General features: G+C 40.7%; 1 protein-coding gene across 2 annotated transcripts in view; it reads right to left on the minus strand.

The window, feature by feature from the left end:
- Positions 1-6,767: 6,767 nt before the first annotated feature.
- Positions 6,768-21,408, minus strand: part of ttbk2a (tau tubulin kinase 2a) — a 32,517-nt gene continuing 17,876 nt past the window's right edge. Inside the window, exons 6-16 of one of the 2 annotated variants that reach the window (XM_017421578.3) lie at positions 20,472-20,576; positions 16,965-17,030; positions 16,796-16,888; positions 16,582-16,707; positions 15,838-15,995; positions 14,823-15,030; positions 14,484-14,707; positions 13,747-14,281; positions 11,555-11,893; positions 9,080-10,032; positions 6,768-8,200 (exon numbers count right to left, since the gene is read on the minus strand). In XM_017421578.3, coding sequence (XP_017277067.1) covers positions 7,750-8,200; positions 9,080-10,032; positions 11,555-11,893; positions 13,747-14,281; positions 14,484-14,707; positions 14,823-15,030; positions 15,838-15,995; positions 16,582-16,707; positions 16,796-16,888; positions 16,965-17,030; positions 20,472-20,576 — 3,258 coding nt within the window. In that variant the 3' untranslated portion in view covers positions 6,768-7,749. The remainder of the gene's footprint in view (positions 8,201-9,079; positions 10,033-11,554; positions 11,894-13,746; positions 14,282-14,483; positions 14,708-14,822; positions 15,031-15,837; positions 15,996-16,581; positions 16,708-16,795; positions 16,889-16,964; positions 17,031-20,471; positions 20,577-21,408) is intronic. The other variant, XM_017421579.3, reaches the window with a different exon arrangement.

Consider the following 21,408-nt stretch of genomic DNA (forward strand, 5'->3'; position numbering starts at 1 on the left):
GCCCTGATCTGAAAAAATACAAAAATGGTTATAACTAGGTAAATTTTTCAGATATTGAGCTAAAATTTGGTGTGGTAGTAGCTGGGAGTCATCCCCACACATAGTCTGATCACTAATAAACTCTGCACTAGCTTTGTTTAAAATTCTATCATTAACTATCTAGAGTCAACTCTGTTAGCAAAATATTTCATGAACCATTTGACAGATTTTAATGAACTATTCAACAAGTAATCAATGGATGTACATTGACAACTGATTATTTTTAGGAGTCAACCCAATTCAACGTGGCCATTTTTGTGTTTGCTATTTGACATTAGCAAACAAAAAATGGCTATAATTCAATCAGTTTTACAGATTTTTGTAAAATTTGATGTTGTAGTAGCTGAGAGGCAGATTTTCGGGGTGTGAAATCTCACAATATCATATGAGATTGTGCATAACTATTTTTCAAACCCATCATTTCTGGCATAAAATGTGGCGGGCGATATGCATCCCTTAAAGAAACATTAAATTTTTGTAATATTAGGGTTATTTCAAATGTTAGGCTTACACAGTATACATGTTAAGCCTCAATAACAAAATGATTAGTGGAAATCATTTTAATTGCTAAAAGTTAAAGAAAAAAAAGTTTAGATTAAGTTTAGAACATTTCAGCTTTAAAAGCTTGTGCTCCACACTCTCTCCTTTTTGAAATGATAAAGCTACTCAGATGGGAAGCAAAACAACTTCAGCAACAAAATAGAAGTCCAGTTGTCGTTGACCTTTTTTTAGGATTTACCATGTCCTGGATGACTGAGAATCTACACCAGCCAGAGATTTCTAAATATTTCACAATCATAATTACATTTATTTCACCAAATGTACAGGAATCTGTGCACAGGACTTTTTCCTGGTTACAGTGCAGCAGAAGGAAACCCAGTTAAGAAGAGAGACCTCAGTGGGAGAAAAAAAACTAGTTCTGTGTCTGCTGGTTCTCCGACCAGATGGCAGTTTTTTAAAAAGGTGTGCCGGGTGACTTGAATCTTGTTCTATCTTCCAAGCCCATCTCATGAACCTGGTATCCCTGGATTCATCATCAGCTGTGGATGTTTTCCAGTCAGTTTCCAGCTTAACGATGCAATCAAGCTGATGTTTTGTGTGGGCAGTGGAGCTAGAGTAAAAAACTGAAATAGAAGAGGTCAGACACTCCAGATGGTGGCTCTGAATGACTGGGCATGCACATCAGCAGAAATATTTAGGTTTTTAAGCACCCTAAGTGTATGCATCCACCTGTAAATCTTCTTAATAATCTTGTTAAAATGTTTTCTAAAAGGTAAAATATTTTTAAATGTAGTGAAATAGTTTGAAAAGCATAAAAGTTACAAGAACAAAGAGTCATAGCACCCATCTCCTAAATAAGCTGAACATTTTGATATATGAATGGCCAAAATGGTACAAAGTATGCAGAAGTAGTTAGCAAAATGCAAAAACGTACAGAAAAATAAACACCTGGAAAATAACAGTGCTAATGTTGAATCAGCGTTCACACAATAAAGTGCTCAAAGACATTTGTTAAGGATTTTATTTACATTTCACACAGCTGGAGCAGAGCTGTATAAATGATGGATGCTGTTATATCTTCGTCTAATGCTCAGGATCATAAACAAGATTCTGTGTCGGCATGCGGAATGATTATTTTATTCATAACTGATTTATAAAAATAAAATACAAAATAACTTTAAAACAAAAGAAAAAAACACTGTACAAGGCATTGATATGATACAAATGAAAGAATAAACATAAATAATTACAAATATATACAATGCAAAACTCACACTTGTTACATTCTTTCCTTGAGGCTGTACAGTTACATTTCAAAAACCATAAAATACATTACAACACATAAAATCAACTATTAGAAAATCCTTGAATTCAAATAAAGGGATGGGAAAATGTCACTATAAATAATTTCAGTCAAGTATTTATAAGTTATTAACAAATAATTCAACATTATGACATGATAAATGGACACCAAAACTTTTATTAGTTTCAATATTACATTTTTAAATAAACGCAGACAAAAAAATAAATAAAATAAATGCTTTTTTTGTTGGTTTTGTTTTGTTTTTTTGGTCTGTCGGTATAAGAACCACAAAAACCAAAAAGCTACAATAAATATGACACCTTTCTATCTGTGAGCCGCTTTTAAAAGCGACAAAACTAATCTAACCTAATACTACAAGTACACAGCACTTCTTTACAATAAATAACAAAAAGAATGAAAACAAAATCTGATTATCTTGTAAAACCAGCAGCATTTAGTGTCTCTTTCTTCCTGTCATCAAAGCCACTTATATGCTAAGTGTTTGATTTACAATACTGTTTTTATTTAAATATTATTTTAAATATCTTATAGGAATTTATTAAAATTCAGCAAAAGTTTACCTTTTGAAGTTGAAAAGCTTTGAATGTTCTAAAATCTGTGGGGTTCTGGAGGGGGTGGCCCGGTGATGTAAAGGTTTCTCTGAGCTCACACTTTGAGCACACCTAACAAACACCTGGAGTAACGCATTTCAACGTTTACCAGTTCACAACTGCAACAGTAAACGGTCCGCTCGTGTGAAAGTTTGCTAGAATAACCAGACTCAAGGACGGTAGAGCGAACTATTGGTATGGGGTTAATTTGCTGTCATACATCAAGAGTGTTTCTTTTTACAGGATAGTCAGGCTATTTTAAATAAAATTCTGTAAAAACGCTATAACAAATAATACCTTTCCGGTTGTGGATAGCTCTTTGAATACACTCAGTTTAGAGAAATAGCGTTTACGTCTGACAGGAGCTAACAGTCTAAAAAATCTAAAAAAAAAAAAATACAAAATGGGTCAAGTGAACACTGTTTCACAGACCCTAACACCACAATCAACTTTATAACACATGGTTCTAAAAATAAAATTCCCAAGCGAGGCAGAAACTAGCTGTAGTTCTTCAGGTGCAGTGTGAAGACACGTCTAGTAGGAATATCTTAATATTTCTGCTGAAATAACAGCGTTAAATAAACCCCACAGTGAACTAAAACAAAAAAACTACCAATAACTAATTGAAACTAAACCTATTTTTAAAAATGCATATTTAAACTGAAAGCAACCAGGTAAGAACTATATGATTCAACAAAAATGATCTGACTTGAAAAAATGTCTCATTTGTTTACGTGGAGGAGCTCCAAACAGAGGTTGTTCAAAAGGTTCTCTAACTCTTCATAACTTTTCCACAGAACCTCATTGTCACACTCAAATTTTGTAACATTCTCCAATTCAAAATTCTGCCCGCATGTAAAAAAAATAAAAAGAAAAGAAAAATCCTCGTTCCTGTTTTCTGTAAAAGCCAGATTTAATGCTGCTCATACAAATACCCTGTGCTCCCAGACCACCTCTGTGCACCAGTAAAACAAACACTTTGGGCTTTTTCCTCCTATTCATTGGAGTTTTGTGGAATAACCTTGACCAAGAGAATGACCGTGTATGGCTGTGACATCAAACTTGATTTATGACAGTAAATTACCTCCAGTTTTACAGACAAAGAGAAATGAGATGTGAAGGCTCATCGTGGCCCAGCTGCGGAATGATCTCCAGCAGACAAGGCTCAGTCATCCCTCGCTTTGCTCAGAGGGGCAGAGAAGAGAAATTAAGGCGGCCGACTGACTGAACGCTGTCTGCCTTCGGGATGAATCATCAAAGCTGCTCTGTGAGACTAAATCTGCACGAGTCCAACAAAACGACACATTTTGTATCTGCAAAGCAAATCTGTTCACTCTCTATTGTTTTTCACATTTCAGCTCCAATCGCGTCAGCAAAATTTCTTCAAATATTTGCCAATGCGAATGTTTTCTTTGTCCTTTCGCACAGCAGCATCGTAGCCTTTAACCCTCATTGGTTCCCACAAAACAACACCTCACACTACACTTTTCTTCTGTTCCTCTAAATATTTGAAGCTTCATATCAGGCTGATGTCCTGATAACGAACAAATCACCAGCAACACAGTCATACCAAGTCAGTGCAGGAAGAGCGAAGAGACAGAGTCACAAAATTTAAATGCGGCCATCCTATATGTAACATAAAGTTGTGTGCAGCTCATTAGTCAGCAGCTGATATTTTTATCGCCTGCCGCTAAAGGTGATGATGTATATGTACGGGTCTGTGTTCATTTGCCTGTAGGGTTAGCAAAGTACCTCATGAACCCGTGAAAGGTTTCTATTGAAACATTCAGAAAGTAATCTCTGGATGTAGATTTGATTACCTAACTTTTGAGTCCATTTAATTCAAGATGGCTGCCACAGCTAAGCAAATTTAGCAAACACAAAAATAGCTCAATCGGTTTTACACATACTGAGCTACAATTTGGCAAGTCAGTAGCTGAGAGTCATTCCCAACACATACTCTGAGAGCTGAATGATCTGTTTTTTAAATGTTGCCTTTAACTATTACAGTCAAGTGTCTGTAAGCAAAATAGCTCATGTACTGGATGGATTTTAATGAAACTTTCAAAAAGTAATCATTGGGTGTACATCTATATCTCACTAACTTTTGAAATCAACCTAAATCTAAAATGGCCACCACAGCTAATCGACCTTCAGCAACACCAAAATGGCTGGAATTCAGTCAATTTTACAGATAATGAGCTAAGAGTTTGTGTGGTAGTAGCTGAGGGTCATTAACAACACATACTCCGAGCGCTGACAGATCTTGCAAATTTACATGAGATGGCGCATAATGTCATTCACAAAGTTTGACCAAAGTGGCTGTAACTTCGTTTCTCTTCGTCATAAAATAATAATCTTGGTCTAAAACTCCAGCATGAAAGGTGGCGGGTGAGATGCAGTCCTTCAGAGAGTGCCAGGCCGTCAGTTTTTGTTTATTTCCGTGCGTGCAAGGAGTAACGTGTGCAGGAAGCTGAAGTTAGTGTGCAGTATCTTACAAGCAGCAAAATGGAAACTGGCTTGTGAGGAGTTTCAATGTTGCTCAACTCAAAAAACACATTTGGACAGGAAGACATACAGCATGAAACAAATGTGCACGTCCTCCATGTTTAGCCACATATGTGTTTGATAAATTGTTTCTTTATTTCAAATGATGACCTGGTATGTACATAGGAGAGTTTTTGCTTTGTTTTTTTGTTGTTTTAATTACAATAACTGCTACTCTGTTCTCAAATAAAACCTTGCTCAAATTGTTTCTGGTTTACAAAAACATAAGTCTTGCTACCTTATTTACAATAAAAGGGTTGTCTTATAGCTGCTGGCTGGCACAAGTTTGTTTTAGGCTCTTTTTTATTTATTTATTTGAATTATAAACACACCAGAGTGAATCCTCAAGCTGCCCAAAGTGCCAAGGCACATGCTGAGAAAAACATCTGTGTCTGTACGTCGCTCATCAGAAATGCACTTTGTGTGTTCTGTTAGTGCCCGTCCTGTATTCACCTCATTCAGTGTGGCATTAGGATTCGCTCACAGCGTCACAGTAGGCACAAAAAGGTGTGCGTGGTCACGCATTTGACATGATTGATTGTATAAAAAGGGTCACCGTGAGTAATCCCTTCAATTAAACACTTAAAACTACCGCAAGGGACGCCAGATCACACGTCTAAAAGACCACACACAGGGAGCAGGAGATGGAAGCATCGCTAAGCATCAAAATAAATCCTTCAGTAAAAACAGCTGTACACAAAGTAGCAAAAGTTAACCATTATACCCTGCCTTCAACCTCCAAAAAAAAGGTAACTTTTTCAAACCCAGGTCAATATTTCACTGACTTGGAATCAGCTACACTGAAATTCTTAAATGCATTACCATCAGGTATAAAAAAAAGAAAAGAGTTTTATTTGTAGTCAAACAGGGTAGATCAAAGTTTAAGTGCTTATGTGCCCAATAGTTCAACTAGTTATTATTTATGTAATATATTCCTACCTAAATTAGGACTAAAATAACCACTTCTCCATGTTTTTTAACCTACAGATGTGAAATGAGGATCTTAACAAGGCCTCAGTGCTTGTCTGAGAGGCATACCTCCAGTTATACCCACGAGGCTCAGTTTGATCATCAGTTCAAATGTTATCAAAGGGTAACGAAATATGCTTCACACTATGTCCCCATGTTCAAAAAAGTTGTGTAAAATGTGACTCAAAACAGAATACAATGATTTGCAAATCTTATAAACCTGAATTGTATTCACAACGAAACATAGTAAACATATCAAATGCTTAAACTAAGAAATTGTACTATTTTTGAAAAAAAAACAAACCAAAAACCCTAATTTGAATTGGATGGAAGCAACACGTTTCAAAAAGGTGGATACAGGATCAGCAAAAGACTGTAAAGGTAAGTGGAGCATTAATTGAAAACAGGTCAGGAAGAGGACTGAGTAGAAAAGGAGCATTTAGGGGAGCCTGAATCTGTCAGAAGTAAAGATGAGCAGAGGTCCACCAGCCTGCCAAAAACTGCACCCAAAAAGAGTGGAACAATTTCAGAATAATGTTCCTCCATGAAAAAATGGTACAACTTTCAACATCCCATCGTCTATAATTTATAATACCATCAAAAGATTTCAAGAAACTAAAGAAATCTCTGAGCTCAAAGAAAATCTGAAAGTCAGTATTGGATGTCTGTGATCTCGGGGCCCTCAGGGGCCACTGCATTAAAACCAGGTCTGATTCTGTTCTGGACATCACTGCATGGACTCAGGAACACTTCCACAGATCATTGTCTGTAAACACAGTTCACTGTACCATCCACTAATGCTGCTTAAAGCTCTATCAGGCAAAGAAGAAGCCAGATGTGAACACCATCCAGAAACACTGCTGTCTTCTCTGGACCAAAGCTCTTTAAAACTGACAAAAATCTTAATTTTTTTTTTGGAAACTGTTTGCCATGACCTCTGTACTGAGGAATAGAGGAACCATCCAGCCTGTTATCAGCACACAGTTCTAAAGCCTGTCTCTCTGATGGTATGGGGGTACATTAGTGTCTATGGCATGGGCAGCTTATACATCTAGAAAGGCACCATTAATGCAGAAAACTATTAACAGACTTTAAAACAGTGTATGCTCATCCTGCAAATTAAAATCCTGCAAAGATCCAGGACTGTTGAACAGCTAGAATCCTCCATCAGAGCAGAATGGGACAACATTCCCTCCAGCAGCTGCTCTCCCCATAGATGTTTACAGACTGTTGGTAAAATTAGAGGAGATACTTCACAGTGAGAAACATGGACCTGTTCCAACTTTTTCAAGATGTGTTGTTGCCATCAAATTATTATTATTTTTTTTTAAATGAACAATTTCTTAGTTTAAACATTTGACATGTTTACTATGTTTCATTGTGAATAAATTATGAGTTTATGATATCTGCAAATCAACGCATTCTGTTTTTGGTTATAATTTACACAAGATCCTAACTTTTTCAAAATTGAGGTTGTATGTGGAAATTGTAGAACCTGCATTTTTGTAACTCATTTGACTCAAGGCTCAGTATCTGACACAAAACGTTTTCACATCTTCTTAGTCCAAAACTGAATCACTTGCAAAACGGGACAAACCCTGTGTGCAAACACAGAATGAAGGAAACATTGAAAGAAGTACAAGTCTTGGGCTAACAACACAGAAATGAAACGGACTATTTCTCATATTTAACAGGAAGACTCAGGCTTTTATCCTTACTGTGTCTATCCTATGATTTCTGGACTCTTCCTCTGCTGTAGGAGCACAACCTGGAGCGCAGCTATCTGCTCAGCTTGCTGGAGCACTTGCCCTCTCGGCTGCAACCCTTCCCTCTGGACAGGTGGAAGGGGCCTGTTCGCGCCTGGCGGCTGCAGCACATCTCCTGGTGATGGAGGTAGAAGCGGCGGGGAGGCGGCGAGCCAGAAAAGCTGGGAGGCGAGTGGCTGCGGCCCAAGCAGATCCCTCCCACGCTGCCGCCACGGTGCTCGTGGCGGGAAGGGGAGGAGCTGACGGAGCGCTGCAGGGAGGAGGAGCTGCGCGGAGAAACGCTGGAGCTGCGGTGGTGGATTGGCGAGCTCGTCAGGCTGCAGACGCCCATCCTGGAGCCCCCGTGCTGAACTGAGGAGCGGTGGTGGAGGGGGGAGCCACGGGAGCCGTGCATCAGCTGGGCGAGGCACGACAGGAGGTCTGAGTCACTGGTGCTGCTAGCTCGGATGCGGTAACGCCTGAGTCTGCAAGAGGGTCCAAAAAAACAGCAGGTAGTTTACTGGATTAGACCGAACAATACAAGTGCGTTCAGTCATCTAATCTTAGTATACAGCGCTTTGAAAACGTACCCTTGAAATTTTCAGTATTTTGTCCTGTTACAACCACAAACTTAAAAATATTTTACTGGGATTTTATGTGATAGACCCCCCCTCTAAGGCTGCACATTACTCTGAATACACCATCCCCACTATCAAGCATGTGGGCACTGTGTATCATGCTGTGGAGATGATTTTATCAGCAGGGATTGGGAAGTTCGTCAGAGTTGATGGGAAGATGGATGGAGCTAAATACAGGACAGAGAACCTGTTTGAGGCTGTAAAAGACTTGAGACTGAAGCAGAGGTTAACAACATCCCAAAATATCCAGTCAGATCTACAATGGAATGGGTTAGATCAAAGAATATCCATGTGTCGGAATGGCCTAGACAAAATCCAGACTTAAATCCAAATGTCCAACCTGAATGACCACCTGTTTTGCAGGGAAGAATGGGCAAACATTTCCGTCTCTAGATTTGAAAAGCTGGTAGAGACAAGCCTCAACAGACTTGAAGCAAAAGGGTGGTTCTACAAAATACTGACTCATGGGGCCTGAATACAAATGCACACCACACTTTTCAGATTTGTATCTGAAAAAATAAATGAAACTATATATCATTTCCCTTCCACTTAACAATTATGCACTACTTTATATTTGTTTATCACATAAAATCCCAGCAAAATACTTTGAAGTTTGTGGTTGTAACATGACAGAATTTGGGTATGAAGGGTATGAAGACTTTTTCAAGGTATTGTAACTATAAAAGCAAAGATTCTTGTAAGTTAAGTTCCAAGACAACATGTTACCTGCCCTCTGCTGTGGGGCGACAAGGTGGCTTTCCAGGGGGTGGGCGCGGCAGGTACTGGGCATTCAGCTGCTCTGCAGAGGAGGCAGGGTAAACGGGACGAGGAATCCTGCTTTTACGAGACAGAGGGCTGGAGGAGGAGGAGAGAGACGGAGCCTCGTCTCCCTGGCGGTCAGATCGGGAGCCCATGAGAGAGTCCTCATCCTGGGAGCGGTCAGAATTGGAGGACAGTGGATCCCTAACGAGGGAGGCCATGACAGGGCCACGCCTATCAGAGAGGGAGGGCGAGGCTGTTGGCGAGGGCACTGGACCCTGGTGGCTGGCTTTTTTCTGTAAAAGCTTCTCCTTGGCAGAGCCTGGAGGAGGGAGCTCGAGCAGGCTGGAGGGCTCAAGCACGGGGATCCGGCTTTGCTTCCGGCTGGGGTCCTTGCGAGAGGCAGCAGGGGAGGAGGCTGGACAATCAGTCTGGTGTGAAGCAATATTCACATCTCCACCCTTTTCCTCCTTTATCTGAGCCCCTGTGGCACGTGGAGTGAGGCGGGAATCACTGTTAGGGTCTTTTAGCTTTGGGAGAGCTCCGTTAGTTTGGTTGTTGACAGGAGAAAGGAGACAGCCGTTGGCGAGCACAGGGCTGCAAGGGGAGCGTGATGAGGACGGCGAGCGCGGAGGAGGCGAATGGGTCAAACGGGGGGAGCGTGGTGAGGACGCACAGCTTGGCACAGGGCTTTGAGCTTTGGTGTGGCTGTCTCCATTGGCCAGCATTTCAGCCAGTGGGTCAGTTGGCGTCCCTGGGTGGATGGGTATATGGTCCTGGGGGGAGCTGATGTCTGCTGTGTGCTCTTTGATCTGCTGAGTCTTGGCCTCAGCTTCACCACGCCTCTCCAGCAGGAGGCACTGAGGAGCACTGTCGGATCCTGACGGAGAAGACAACCCAGAGGGGCGTTGAGCTGTCAGCTGTGGGGAAGGGGAAATTAAACAGGAAGAGAAAGACAAACTAGCATTATTAAAAAAATACAACCCTATAAAACAGGAATAAAATTATCATATTTACAAGGTCTGTTGCTGATAGACTACAACATATGGAGTTGGTGCTGTAGATCTGCAGCAAGAGCTGGATGAGGATGTGAGAGGAATTTGATTTTATCTGATAATAAATGGTGATTAGTTTGGCGACAGCATGCAGTACCATAGCTACCATTATCAGACTGAAACACACAAGTGCTATGGCAGTGTCAGTCAAGCTGTGAGTACTAAACCGGCAAGTAGGACAGGAAACGTTCACGCAACTTCGCAGGGGGCTTCAGCGAAGAGAGGGTGAGGAACAAATACAGGGAGAGTGAGAGGAAGAGAAAGATAGAGAGGACAAAGACGATCTGAAACAAAAGAGACCATGCAACCTGTAGTCATGACTCAACATTCCAAACAGACATGCCACAGTCAGACAAAAAGACACACTCCCTATTCACATGACAAGAACACGACACAAGGACACCTCTGACCCCCATGCTCCATCTGGCCTGCACAATACCCTTCAAAGGGTTAGTCTGGTCGTTTCTGAAGTGATGTCCTGTTCCATAGTTAGCCTCTTATCAGCCCTGAGATTCAGTCACAGAGTATAGAGAAAAGGGCAGAAATCTCCATCCAGGCTAGGCTAATGGCTAGCTAAATGAGGGCTCGTTGTTGATTGTTTTTCAGGCTTATAAAACAACTCTTTCTGAAAAACATCACACTGGTGTGGAAAAATGCTACATTAGCTAATATTAAACCTCTACATTTAGCATGACACTGCTTGTTTAGTTTATTGCTGTTTTCTCAACTGAACAACGTTCGTGTTACGACACAAATGTATCAGTCCACCTGACCAGCATGTTTAGTCAGTCCAAAAGTTCATTCAACTGCCGGTACACTGATACAGTCAGCAACTTCAGCACCGTCAGCATATAACGTTCTCTGCTCAGCACACATACATTCTCATAGCAACACGGACGTTGTTCGGTTGAGAAAACAGCAACATACTAAACAAACGGTGTCATGCAAGAATGTAGAGGTTTAATATTAGCTACCGTAGTGTTCTTTGACACCAGTATGTTATTTTTGAAAAAAAGCTGTTTTAAACCTGAAAAATGATAAACAATGACTCCTTGTTTGTCTAGCGTTTACCCTAGCTTAAATAAAAGCTTTTGCCCTTTTCTCCATACTCTGTCCTCTACGACTGATGTCATGGCTGATTAGGTATTAACTATTGATAACTATTGGACAAAACATTACTTCAAAAATGACTAAACTAGCCTTTCATAAATTCAGGAGAGAGCTGTCTATCAGCAACGCAACCAGAAAGCCAAAATAAACAACAAAAAGCAATAACCAGCAACAGAAGGAAAGAAATAAAAATCAAAAACTGATAGGAAGTATGTTGCTACAGATGCGGAGGATAAATGCAGGTTTGCGTTCACGGAACAGTGATTGGTTCTATCACCTGCTGAAGCTGGGCACGGGTGATGCGAATGACTGAGGGAAACTTGGTATTGGCAGCACCAGCAGGGATGGCCGGCAGTTTCCTGCGGCTCGGCGAGTGGGTGCCTGGGGAAGGGTTAGGAGGCAGAGGAAGGGAGGCGTGGCAGGAGGAGGAGGACGGGCGGTCCTGCTGCTGCGGCTGGTCTGCCGACTGGCTGCGCCTGATGCCTGCTGGCTGGCGCTGGTGCAGTGGGTCCGACAGGGTGGTCAGGAGGGTGTGAGGACTGGGAGAGCGCAGAGGGATGGGGCTGGATGTCCGGGCCATAACCTCCTCAGGCAGAGACGGAGGAGAGGTGGGAAGCTAAGAGAGAGGGGGGGAAGGAAAGAAGTGGGAGGTGGAGAAGTTGTGAGACTGGTGAGGGTGTGCAAATATGGAGGTGGAGGTACTGCGATGGGGAGCGTGACATACAGTTCCAAAGAACTAAAGTGACAAAAATGATCATATTAAAGTCCTATAACATTCCTTAAAGGAATGCATATCGCCCACCGTCTTTTATGCCAGAGTTTCAGATGTGAGGGGACAGTGTTGAAGCATTTTTGGTCAAACCTCGTAAGTGAGGTTATGCGTGATCTTGTGCTACAGTGTGAGATCTCACGAGATGTGATAGCACTCAGATTATGAGTTGTGAATGACTCTAAGCTACCACCACACCAAATCTGGCTGAGTTTTAGCCCCATTTTGTGTTTCTAAGTTCAGATGGCTGTGACACCAATCTTGAATTTGGTTGACTTTAAAAGTTAATCAGACACTGGCAAAAATATTATTGTCATTTGCCGTCAGCGTTGGGTGATAAAAATAATGTTGGGTGTTCCTTACTGTCAGGAAAGGGAGTATAAAAAGAGGTAGGAAGATTTTAGGAATGCACTGTGTAATTTTAGGTTGTTGGCAGTAGTTCTGGTTGCAGAGAATGACGGGGAACAGCAGTGCTTACACAGACAAAGTTTAATCCTTGATTAAGGAGAAATGCTCATCTGGGCTGAGTGGGTTATTGCAAAGGTATTAAAAAGCAAAAAAGAAGCATATTTAAGTTAAGCAAATCAAAATACGCTTTGGAAATCAAGTTGTAAAGCAAAAGTAAAATAAAAGAACACAAACATCTGCAAATAAGATTAAAGTTGTGCACAGCTTTTAACTCAAATCAACTGAATCTTTAAGCCAAAAGCTCTCTTTTCTCATGCTGTAATCTGATAAAAAACCCTGATTTTGTGTCATACCTTTTTTGTAACAAATACACAAGTGGAGAAGCAAGCGAACACAAAGCATTTACCTTCAAACTACAGCAAGATGCAGCAGGTGGAACTGTGTTGTATGAGTTAAGCATTGAAGTTCTGTCTAGAACTCTGGCTGTGTTCAAATTGTTCACTTGTTCCCTCACTCCCTACACTATGGTCACTACATAGTAGACTATATAGGGGATGGGGGACAGCCCAGTGTTTCTGCATTTTGAGCACTACCTGAATGCAGCGTAATCATGTGCCAAGTATTTAAAGTCAGGTGTTGCAAGATACTGAGATGCAAGGTACTACAAGCCTGAATCTGAAGTAATAACCGTCATTTAGCTGGTTTTGGATGAGAAAATTAACAACATCTGTCTCCATAACACAGAATTTAAATTTATTTACACCTATTTGTTAAACCTTTTTGTTGTTTTGTATAAATTTACACAACCATAGACTGCAGCTGTAACTATGTGATGACTTTTGTTTTATGTAACTTTTAAAGCTTTTAGCTGCCAATCTAATACTTTTAGATTTTAGCTAACCCTTTGTTACTTTTACCTTTTAGCTTTTGTTCTGCTACTTTTAGAGTTTAGCTAGCCTCTTGCTACTTTTGAATTTTCACAGAAAAAAACATTTTTCTAGTTAGTTATGGTCTATTTCTACCCACCTACTGGACAACTTCTCTATCATACTTTAACTGTACTGTGAGACCAGTTTCATGGGTGTTCTATAATTAATGAAAAATTACGTTCAAACTTTCAAACAATGCTACAAAATGGCTGACTCACTATATAGGGCACTATATAGTGAATGAGTGGACAATTCGAACACAGCCTCTGGACTCTGTGCAGCTTTTTATCTTTATAAAATGCTGACTATAGTCATTATCATGTTTGCCATGTTGTGAAATGCTCTTTACAGGACAGTTCTTACCTGAGTGAGGATTCCCTCAGCCAGAGCCTCGGCTGGGCTGGTTGGAGTAATTGGTGGCACAGCCCCTGCAGGGCCCACACTAAGCTCTAGTCTGTCCATTTTTGCACTTCCTTTAGAAGAAGCCATACTTTCTTGCTTAGCTTTGCCAGTAGTCGGGCTTGGACTGCCCTTTTCCCATCCAGGAGACTCTTCCTCAGGCTGAAGGACCTCAGGCTCTTCATCGTCCTCCGAAGGGCTGGTGGTAGCTTTAGCTCCAGGAGAGCCACTGGGCCGCTCCACCATTACCCACTCCTTTGAGTCAATGTCCTGCCTCCCAGAGCTCAAGTTAAGGGCCACAAAGCCCCCACTACTAGCTGCCCCCTCTCCTTGCTCAAAGGATCCAGGTGACGCTGGCTTAGGAGAACCATCTCCGGAGCAGAACTCCTCGTCATAGTGCCAGACCCTGTCTGAACGCTCACCAGCAGCCACAGCTGGGCCATGGGTTCCAGGTGCCTCCTTTTCCTGGTTCTGGGTGCTGAACTGCTGCTTTCCTGAACTGAAAAGGACAAATGCAAACAATCAATTCTCCAGTTAACTTTAAAGAACTAAAAACCCTTCTCGTGCTGATTAATGTGGATTACCTACGGCAGCCATCTTGAATTGGATTGACTACAAAAGTTTATATGTTGTACGTGTACAACTCAGTAACGTTTCGGAGATAAAAACCAAACTGTGTTAGCATGCATGAACAATCTTACCAGGTTTCCAGGAATCGCTCTGGGCTTTGCTTTGAGTCCAGGCCCAGCCTCCTCTCCAGCTCCAAGCTATGGATGTTTCGAAGTTTTCTCAGGAGGGGGCCATCTCGATCTGCATGGGCCACCTCAGCGTTGACTTTGACAGGAGAGCCCAGACTTGGTCCTGCGTAGGGACTCTGGTGTCCATGATTGCCCTGGTTGTTGCACTGATCCTCCTCTGCTGCCGTCTGTGGAACCAAAACAATTTTAGTGCAACATAAACTGGATTACAGCTCAGGGAAGCAATTCTCTCCACAGTACGTGGGGCAATAAGCCATTCACGGGTGGACTTCTGTAGGCTACCTTCCAGGGTGCCGTCCTGATGCGGTTACGGTTGCGGTCCAGCTCCTCCCAGACGTCTGCCTCCTGGTTGCGATGCGGGTGGAGGGGAGAGCCCGGCGCGCGTTCAGGAACAGGATTATTCTCCACGTCGCTCAGCTGCTCGTCTTGCAGAACTTCGTCTGTGTTCTCCCTCAGCAAGTCGCCAGGGATCAAAGAGGCGTTCGCCATACTGCGGCAAAAAAAAGGTGTACACACTGACCCAAAGCACTGCTATAGTTTGAGTTCCTGAGAATATTGTGGAAAAGTATTTGCTTCTTTACAGATTTCTTCTGTTTTTGTTTGTTTTTTTTTGTCACACTTAGACATTTTAGATCAGCAAACATATTAATATCAGACAAAAATAATCTGAGCCTTGTGTGAAAAAGTAACTGCCCCCCTTGTTAAATCCTGAATTAATGGGCCTGATTACCGGCAGTCCTGTTGAACCAAGAAATCACTTAAATAAAGCCATTATCCACAAATAGAGAAAATGTGGTGAACCTTCTCAGGAGTAGCCTGCTGACAAACAATACTCCAAGAAGGCATCGACGATTCATCTAGTAGGCTCCAAAAGAACCCAGATTGACATCCAAAGCCCCGCAGGCCTTGGTTGCCTCAGTTAAGGTCAGAGTTCACGATTTAACAGCAGCAAAATCCCCTGTGAAAAACCTACAATTGCTGCCAAGGGTGTTTATTATGTTTAGAAGCAATTACTTTTTCACAGAAGGCCAGGTTGGTTTGAATAGCTTTTTTCCTTCTTAATAAATGAAATCATCATTTAAAAACTGCATTTTGTTTTCACTCAGGATACTTCTGTCAGATATTAACATTTGTTTGATCTAAAGTGTGACAAAAAAAGCAAAAAAAGAAGAATTCTGTATAAGGAGAGTACCTTTTAACAGCACTGTAAGACTTTCAAAATGCCTTTTCTTATTTTACTCAGAATGGCTTATATTTAATTTTGAAAAAAGAAGATGTTGACGTGTGTTCCTCCTACCCCATTTGTGCAGGAGTGAGGCGAGTGTGATGCTGTGGTGTTGTGGCACTGGCACTGATAGTTGGAGTGCCTTCTGTGCTGGTCCGCTCCCAGTCATACGGATCATTTTCAACAACATTGTAAGTTTTCATGCTGTTGTCAAACACTGACATCAGCAGCTGGAACAAGACATAAAGATAATGTCTGCCCTTCTCAGATGTTTCATTCAAGAAAGAAATCAGGGCTTGACAAGAAAACAAACATTTGTAGACTTAAAAACACACACTAGTGCCATATTCTGCAAACTATGGAGCTAAATTGGGGCCAAATGTTTTGTTAACTTGAAAAAAGAAATTTCAATCGAAAAACTAAAACTTGAAGTTGAAAACTTGAGTTTTAGTCCAAAACTTGAAAAATTCAACCATGTATTCAAACTAAAAATAAGTGTGCCAAATTTTTTTTTCAGTTTAAATAAAATATTGATTTAATTCTGAAAATATTTTGAATAAATTATTAATTTTTAGTTTTCACTTTTTCATATTTCAATATTTGAGGATTTTTTTTTCTCTATTCAGTTTTTATGTTTTTAGGATCAAAATTTTTTTTTTTCAGCTTCAAACCTTTTTTTCCCACTTTTAGATCTGTTTTTTTCAGTTTCAGACTTTTGGCCCCGATTTAGGGTCAGTATAACAACTAGGGGCCCCAAAGACAAAATCATTATTGTCTGCCTCTGCCTTCATGCTTCATCTCAGGCCGCTGTGTCACCTGGTAGTCTGGCTTGGTGTAGTAGTCAAGGCTGGAAATGTGCTCCAAAAACACAGCAAACTCTGCCGGCAGGTGTTTGAGCATCAGACGATGGTCATACGTCTCCTTAAGCTTCCCCACATGTTCCTAGAATTAAACAAAAAAAAGAGTTGTCTTGTCTTTCAATTCTTCCAGCTGCCTTGGGAGAGCTGTTTCATGTTTTTTTTTTCCTTACTTTGTCCTTGATTTTCCTCCAGGGCAGCTGACCGACCAGAAACTCCACCAGCATGTAGAAGAGAGACCACAAGTCGTCATGGCGACCCATCTCCTGCAGAATGACACAAACCCTCTGTCAGGGAAAGATGCGGTTACGTGTTGTAAAGTCATCTCGGACGAATACAGACCTTATTCTTGTGAGCATTGACAGATGCGTATCGAACCGTTCCCCTGAAACCTGCAACTGGACGCGGCTGACATATAAAGACAGAAGCAGCAATTAATTACAAATAAATACGAAATTCAGTCTGTTAATGATTAGACCCAAATCAAATCTGCAGAAATTTTTTTAGAAAAATGGCAACAAAACAAACTGACTAACTTCTATTTAAATTCAGGAAAAAGTAGTTCTGGATTAAAGTAGCTAGTTAAATGCTGAAAGTGCTTTTGTGTTGGGTTTGTTGCTTCATGTTTCTTTTGTTCCTTGTGTTTAGTTTGTTTCTCTGGTGTTTGGTATGTTTTCTTTTGTGTTCTTTGTGCATCACTCACTCTCCCTCAGTAGTTCCTATCAGTCCACCTCAACCACCCACACCTGTCCTGCATTACTAATCAGTCACCTGTTTCCACTCCCTCGTTATCCTCAGCCTTTAAAACCTGGTTATCTTCCTCACTTACTAATGGTTTGTTATCACTCTTATGTGCTGTTCGGTTTTCCTCGTAAATCACCCGCGTGTCTTTGCAACATTGGGATGTAGTAAGTTGTTGTTGTTTAGTTTTCTGTTGCTGCCGTGTCAGCCTTTTGTTTTGTGAATGTAAAGAAATTAGTTAGTCTCTCAGAGCTTCTTGTCTGCCTGCTTTTGGCTTCAAATCAATCATTCATCAAACCATGGCACAAAAGGGATCACCTGTAACCTTGACCCCACAACCTTGGAATCAAGAGGGATCATATTTGACACACACGTCCAGCTGTGCGGTTTGACATTCCTACGTTGGAGCACAAGGTCAACTGTGACCTTGACCTTTGACCGGATTGCCACCAAAATTTAATCACTTGTTTGTTGTGACAACCCAACGTTTCCTAAAAATGTCATCAGTCTTTTCATTACTTTTGTTTTGTTGGGGTTTTTTTTGTAATTTTGCTGGACAAACAAACCAGCACCACTGAAAACATAGCCTCCCTAATGAATGTAATAACAAACCTGATCACATAAAATAATGGCAATAACTTTTAACAACAAGTGCATGAGTACATATTTAGAAGTAAAGGTCAAGTATTCCTTGAAGAAATGCATATTGCCTGTCGCTTTTCATGTCAGAGTTTAAAACCAAGATCGTCTTATTATGGTGAAAACTGAAGGAGCTGTAGCCTTTTCTGTCAAATCTTGTAAATGACACAATCTCATGCAATATTGTGAGATGTGTTAGTGCTCAGTTAATAAGTATTAGCTACTACCCCACCAAACTTTAGTTCAATATTTAGAAAACTGGCTGTAAAACTTATTGAGATGTTTAACGCTGATTAGCTGTGGTGGCCATTTTGAGATGTAATTCAGTCCCTCCAGGATTTCGCGGGCATTTTTTGTGATTGTTGCGGGCTAAAATGCCTTGTTTCGCGGGGCATTTTCCTAAAAGTTGCAATTTTTAAAAATTAAAATCAATAAAAAACCATAACTTTTAATATATAAACCAAAAATACTTACTAGTTTTGTAAGATAATTACCAACAAACATTGATATGATCAAAAGGTGCTTTATTTGAGAACTTTGACAGCTTATAAACTGACATTCATGACCATTTATGGATTGTCCCTCGTCTGCAGCTCTTCTCACACGTTTTGCAGACACAAAGTGTTTGATGATGCATTTATGTTCCATGATTACACTGCAGGACGTGCAGAACAGCTTCCCCCCACTCTCCTGCAGCTGGGGAGGAAACTGGTTTGCGACCGCAGTGAAGTTAGTTTTAAGTTGGATGTTGGATATTTGCTCTCCGCGGAGTTAGCAGCGTCTAGCTCACGGCTGACCCGAAACAGGAGCGCTAATGTCGGCTCTGCCGGCCCCTGCTCTCACGCGTGGCAGTTCACTTAGGGACGGCTAAGTCAGCCGTGAGCTAGACACCAATAACTCCGCGGAGCGCGAATATCCAATATCCAACTTAAAACTAACTTCACTGCGGTGTTTTGCTGAAGTCTTTGTGGGCAAATGTGAAGCATTAGCGCACATTTTGGCTTCGGTCGCTGCTCCTGCATGCTCCAGGTATTCTGATGTTAACAGGATGTGACGTCACATCTCTTCTTCGTGAGCTATTTGGGGTTATTTTGGTTGAAGTTGCGGCGTTTTGGGCAAAGTTGCGATTTTGCGGGGTTTGCTTGATTTTGCGTTAATAGTGGCGATTGCAACATCGCGAAATCCTGGAGGGTCTGGTTAATACTCCAAAAGTTAATCAGTTGATTTGTTTCTGAGCGTTTCATTAAAATCTGTCCAATGGTTCATGACATATTATGCTAACAGACAAATAATGTTGACCAACAGTTACTGATTTAGGCAAAGATCTTGTGTGATGCTCAAGGTGTAAGTTAGGCATGACTCTCAGCTACTACCACACCAAATTTCAGGACAATATCTGTAAATTTGTTATAAGCTATAAACATGTTTGTGTTTTAGAAGGTCAGCTGGCTAAGGTGGCCAAACTGAATCAGGTTGACTACGAAAGCTAATCAATAGTAAATGTACAACTAATGATTACTTTGAGAGTTTCAATAAAATCTGTCCAGTTGTATTCGACATATTCACAACACGCACACTATATTATACAAAACAATGACAAAAAACTGTTTTTACCATTACCTTTACCATTTTTGTATTATCTTTAGTTAAATGAAAGGTCACCAACTGCTTGGAAACAACTTTTTCACTCTTTAACACCTGCTGTCATGAAAGGTGGGTGATCATGTAATTGGCTGTGTGGGAGCAAAATGAGCTTAAAAAACAAAATTTGACATGTTAGTAGCTTGGAGTCATTCGCAATACCTACTCTGAGTGTGACACTTTTGGATATCGCATGAGATCGTGCATAGCATTTTTTTTTAAGGTTTGACCAAAATATGTATAACTTCATCCCTTCTTAACATGATCTCAGTATAAAAACTCTGGCAAGAAAGGGAGCGGGCGATATGCATTCCACCAGAAAATGCTAGGACCTTTATTTTATTTTTTTTTTCCCTTCTTGTGTCAGTTAGGCCTTATCAGCCTCTATGTAAGTTACCCTCTTTTCTAAGTTGAAGTGAAGCTCAGTTAGGGTTTCATTTTATGTGTTGGTGCCTGAGTTAAAGTTTGTTCTGTTGACTTTTGTATGGGCCCAAAATTAAAATGTATCTGCTTAACTTGTGGCTCTTTGAATACATTAACTATGTCAAAATGGACCTCTGGGGTAAAAAAGGTTACCTACCTGTGATATAGGATATCAATTAGAGCTTTTTTTGACCATAAAAAGCTTCCTGCTAAAGCAACAGATGTGAATTTGAACAGTCAATATCCTTTGATTAATTCTAACCTTTTAGGGTGAATTTCCACGCAGCTATGAGGAATTACTACCTGGATGTTTTAACAAGAATACTGAAACTAGTTGCTTTAAGCCAAAAAATCAGAGCAACAAATTTAGGGTCAGTATAACAACTAGGGGCAAATGCTTCTTACAGGTCGAACTTCCTGACAGGAGTTGGTGAACTGACGAGCTAAACCAAAGTCCAGCATGTAGCAGGTCCGACAAGTGCTCGGGAAGCGGCCCATGGCAAAATTGGACTGAAGCAGAAACGGGGGGAAGGTAAGGAGGGGAAAGCAGAAAAAAAAGAAAGAAATGATGACGTTAGAAAGGCACCTGAAATTAACTTAAAATCCCCAAAAAACACTGGGACATTGTGTAAAATGTAAATAAAAATAGAATGCAATGATTTTCAAATCTCATAAACCCATATTTTTTTCCACAATTGAACACAGTAAACTTATCAAATGTTTAAATTAAGAAACTATCTTTTTTGTGTGTGTGTGTGTGTGGGGGGGGGGGGTCATTTTGAATTTTATGGCATCAACACATCTGAAAACAGCTGGGACAAGTCCATGTTTCCTCTGTGAAGCCTCTCCTCTTCTTTTACCACCGGTCTGTAAACATCCAGGAACTGAGGAGAGCAGCTGCTGGAGGTTTTAGAGGGAATGTTGTCCCATTCTGCTCTGATGTATTTTTTGTTTGTTTGTTTCATGATGAATCAAATGTTTATTTGATTGGTGATATTATGAATTGTAGATGATGGGATATTCAAAGTCTTCCTAACTTTTTTCTTAGTTATAGAACATTATTCTAACATTGCTCCTCGGTTTTTCACAGTGTGGTGAAGCTCCGCCCATCGTTACTTCTGAGAGATATAGCCTCTCTAAAATGCTCTTTTTACACTGAATCCTCTAACTGACCTGTTGCCAGTTAACCTTTTTTGTTGGAAAAGTGCTTCCTTCAGATTCCTAATCGTAGCACTAACTTTTACTGCCTTTTGTTGCCTGTCCCAACATTTTTGAAATTTGTTGGTGCCATCAAATTCAGAATCATCCTGTTTTCTCTAAAAAAAAAAAAAAAAAAAAAAAA

The sequence above is a fragment of the Kryptolebias marmoratus genome, linkage group LG10 (genome assembly GCF_001649575.2).
Source record: "Kryptolebias marmoratus isolate JLee-2015 linkage group LG10, ASM164957v2, whole genome shotgun sequence".
Taxonomy (NCBI): domain Eukaryota; kingdom Metazoa; phylum Chordata; class Actinopteri; order Cyprinodontiformes; family Rivulidae; genus Kryptolebias; species Kryptolebias marmoratus.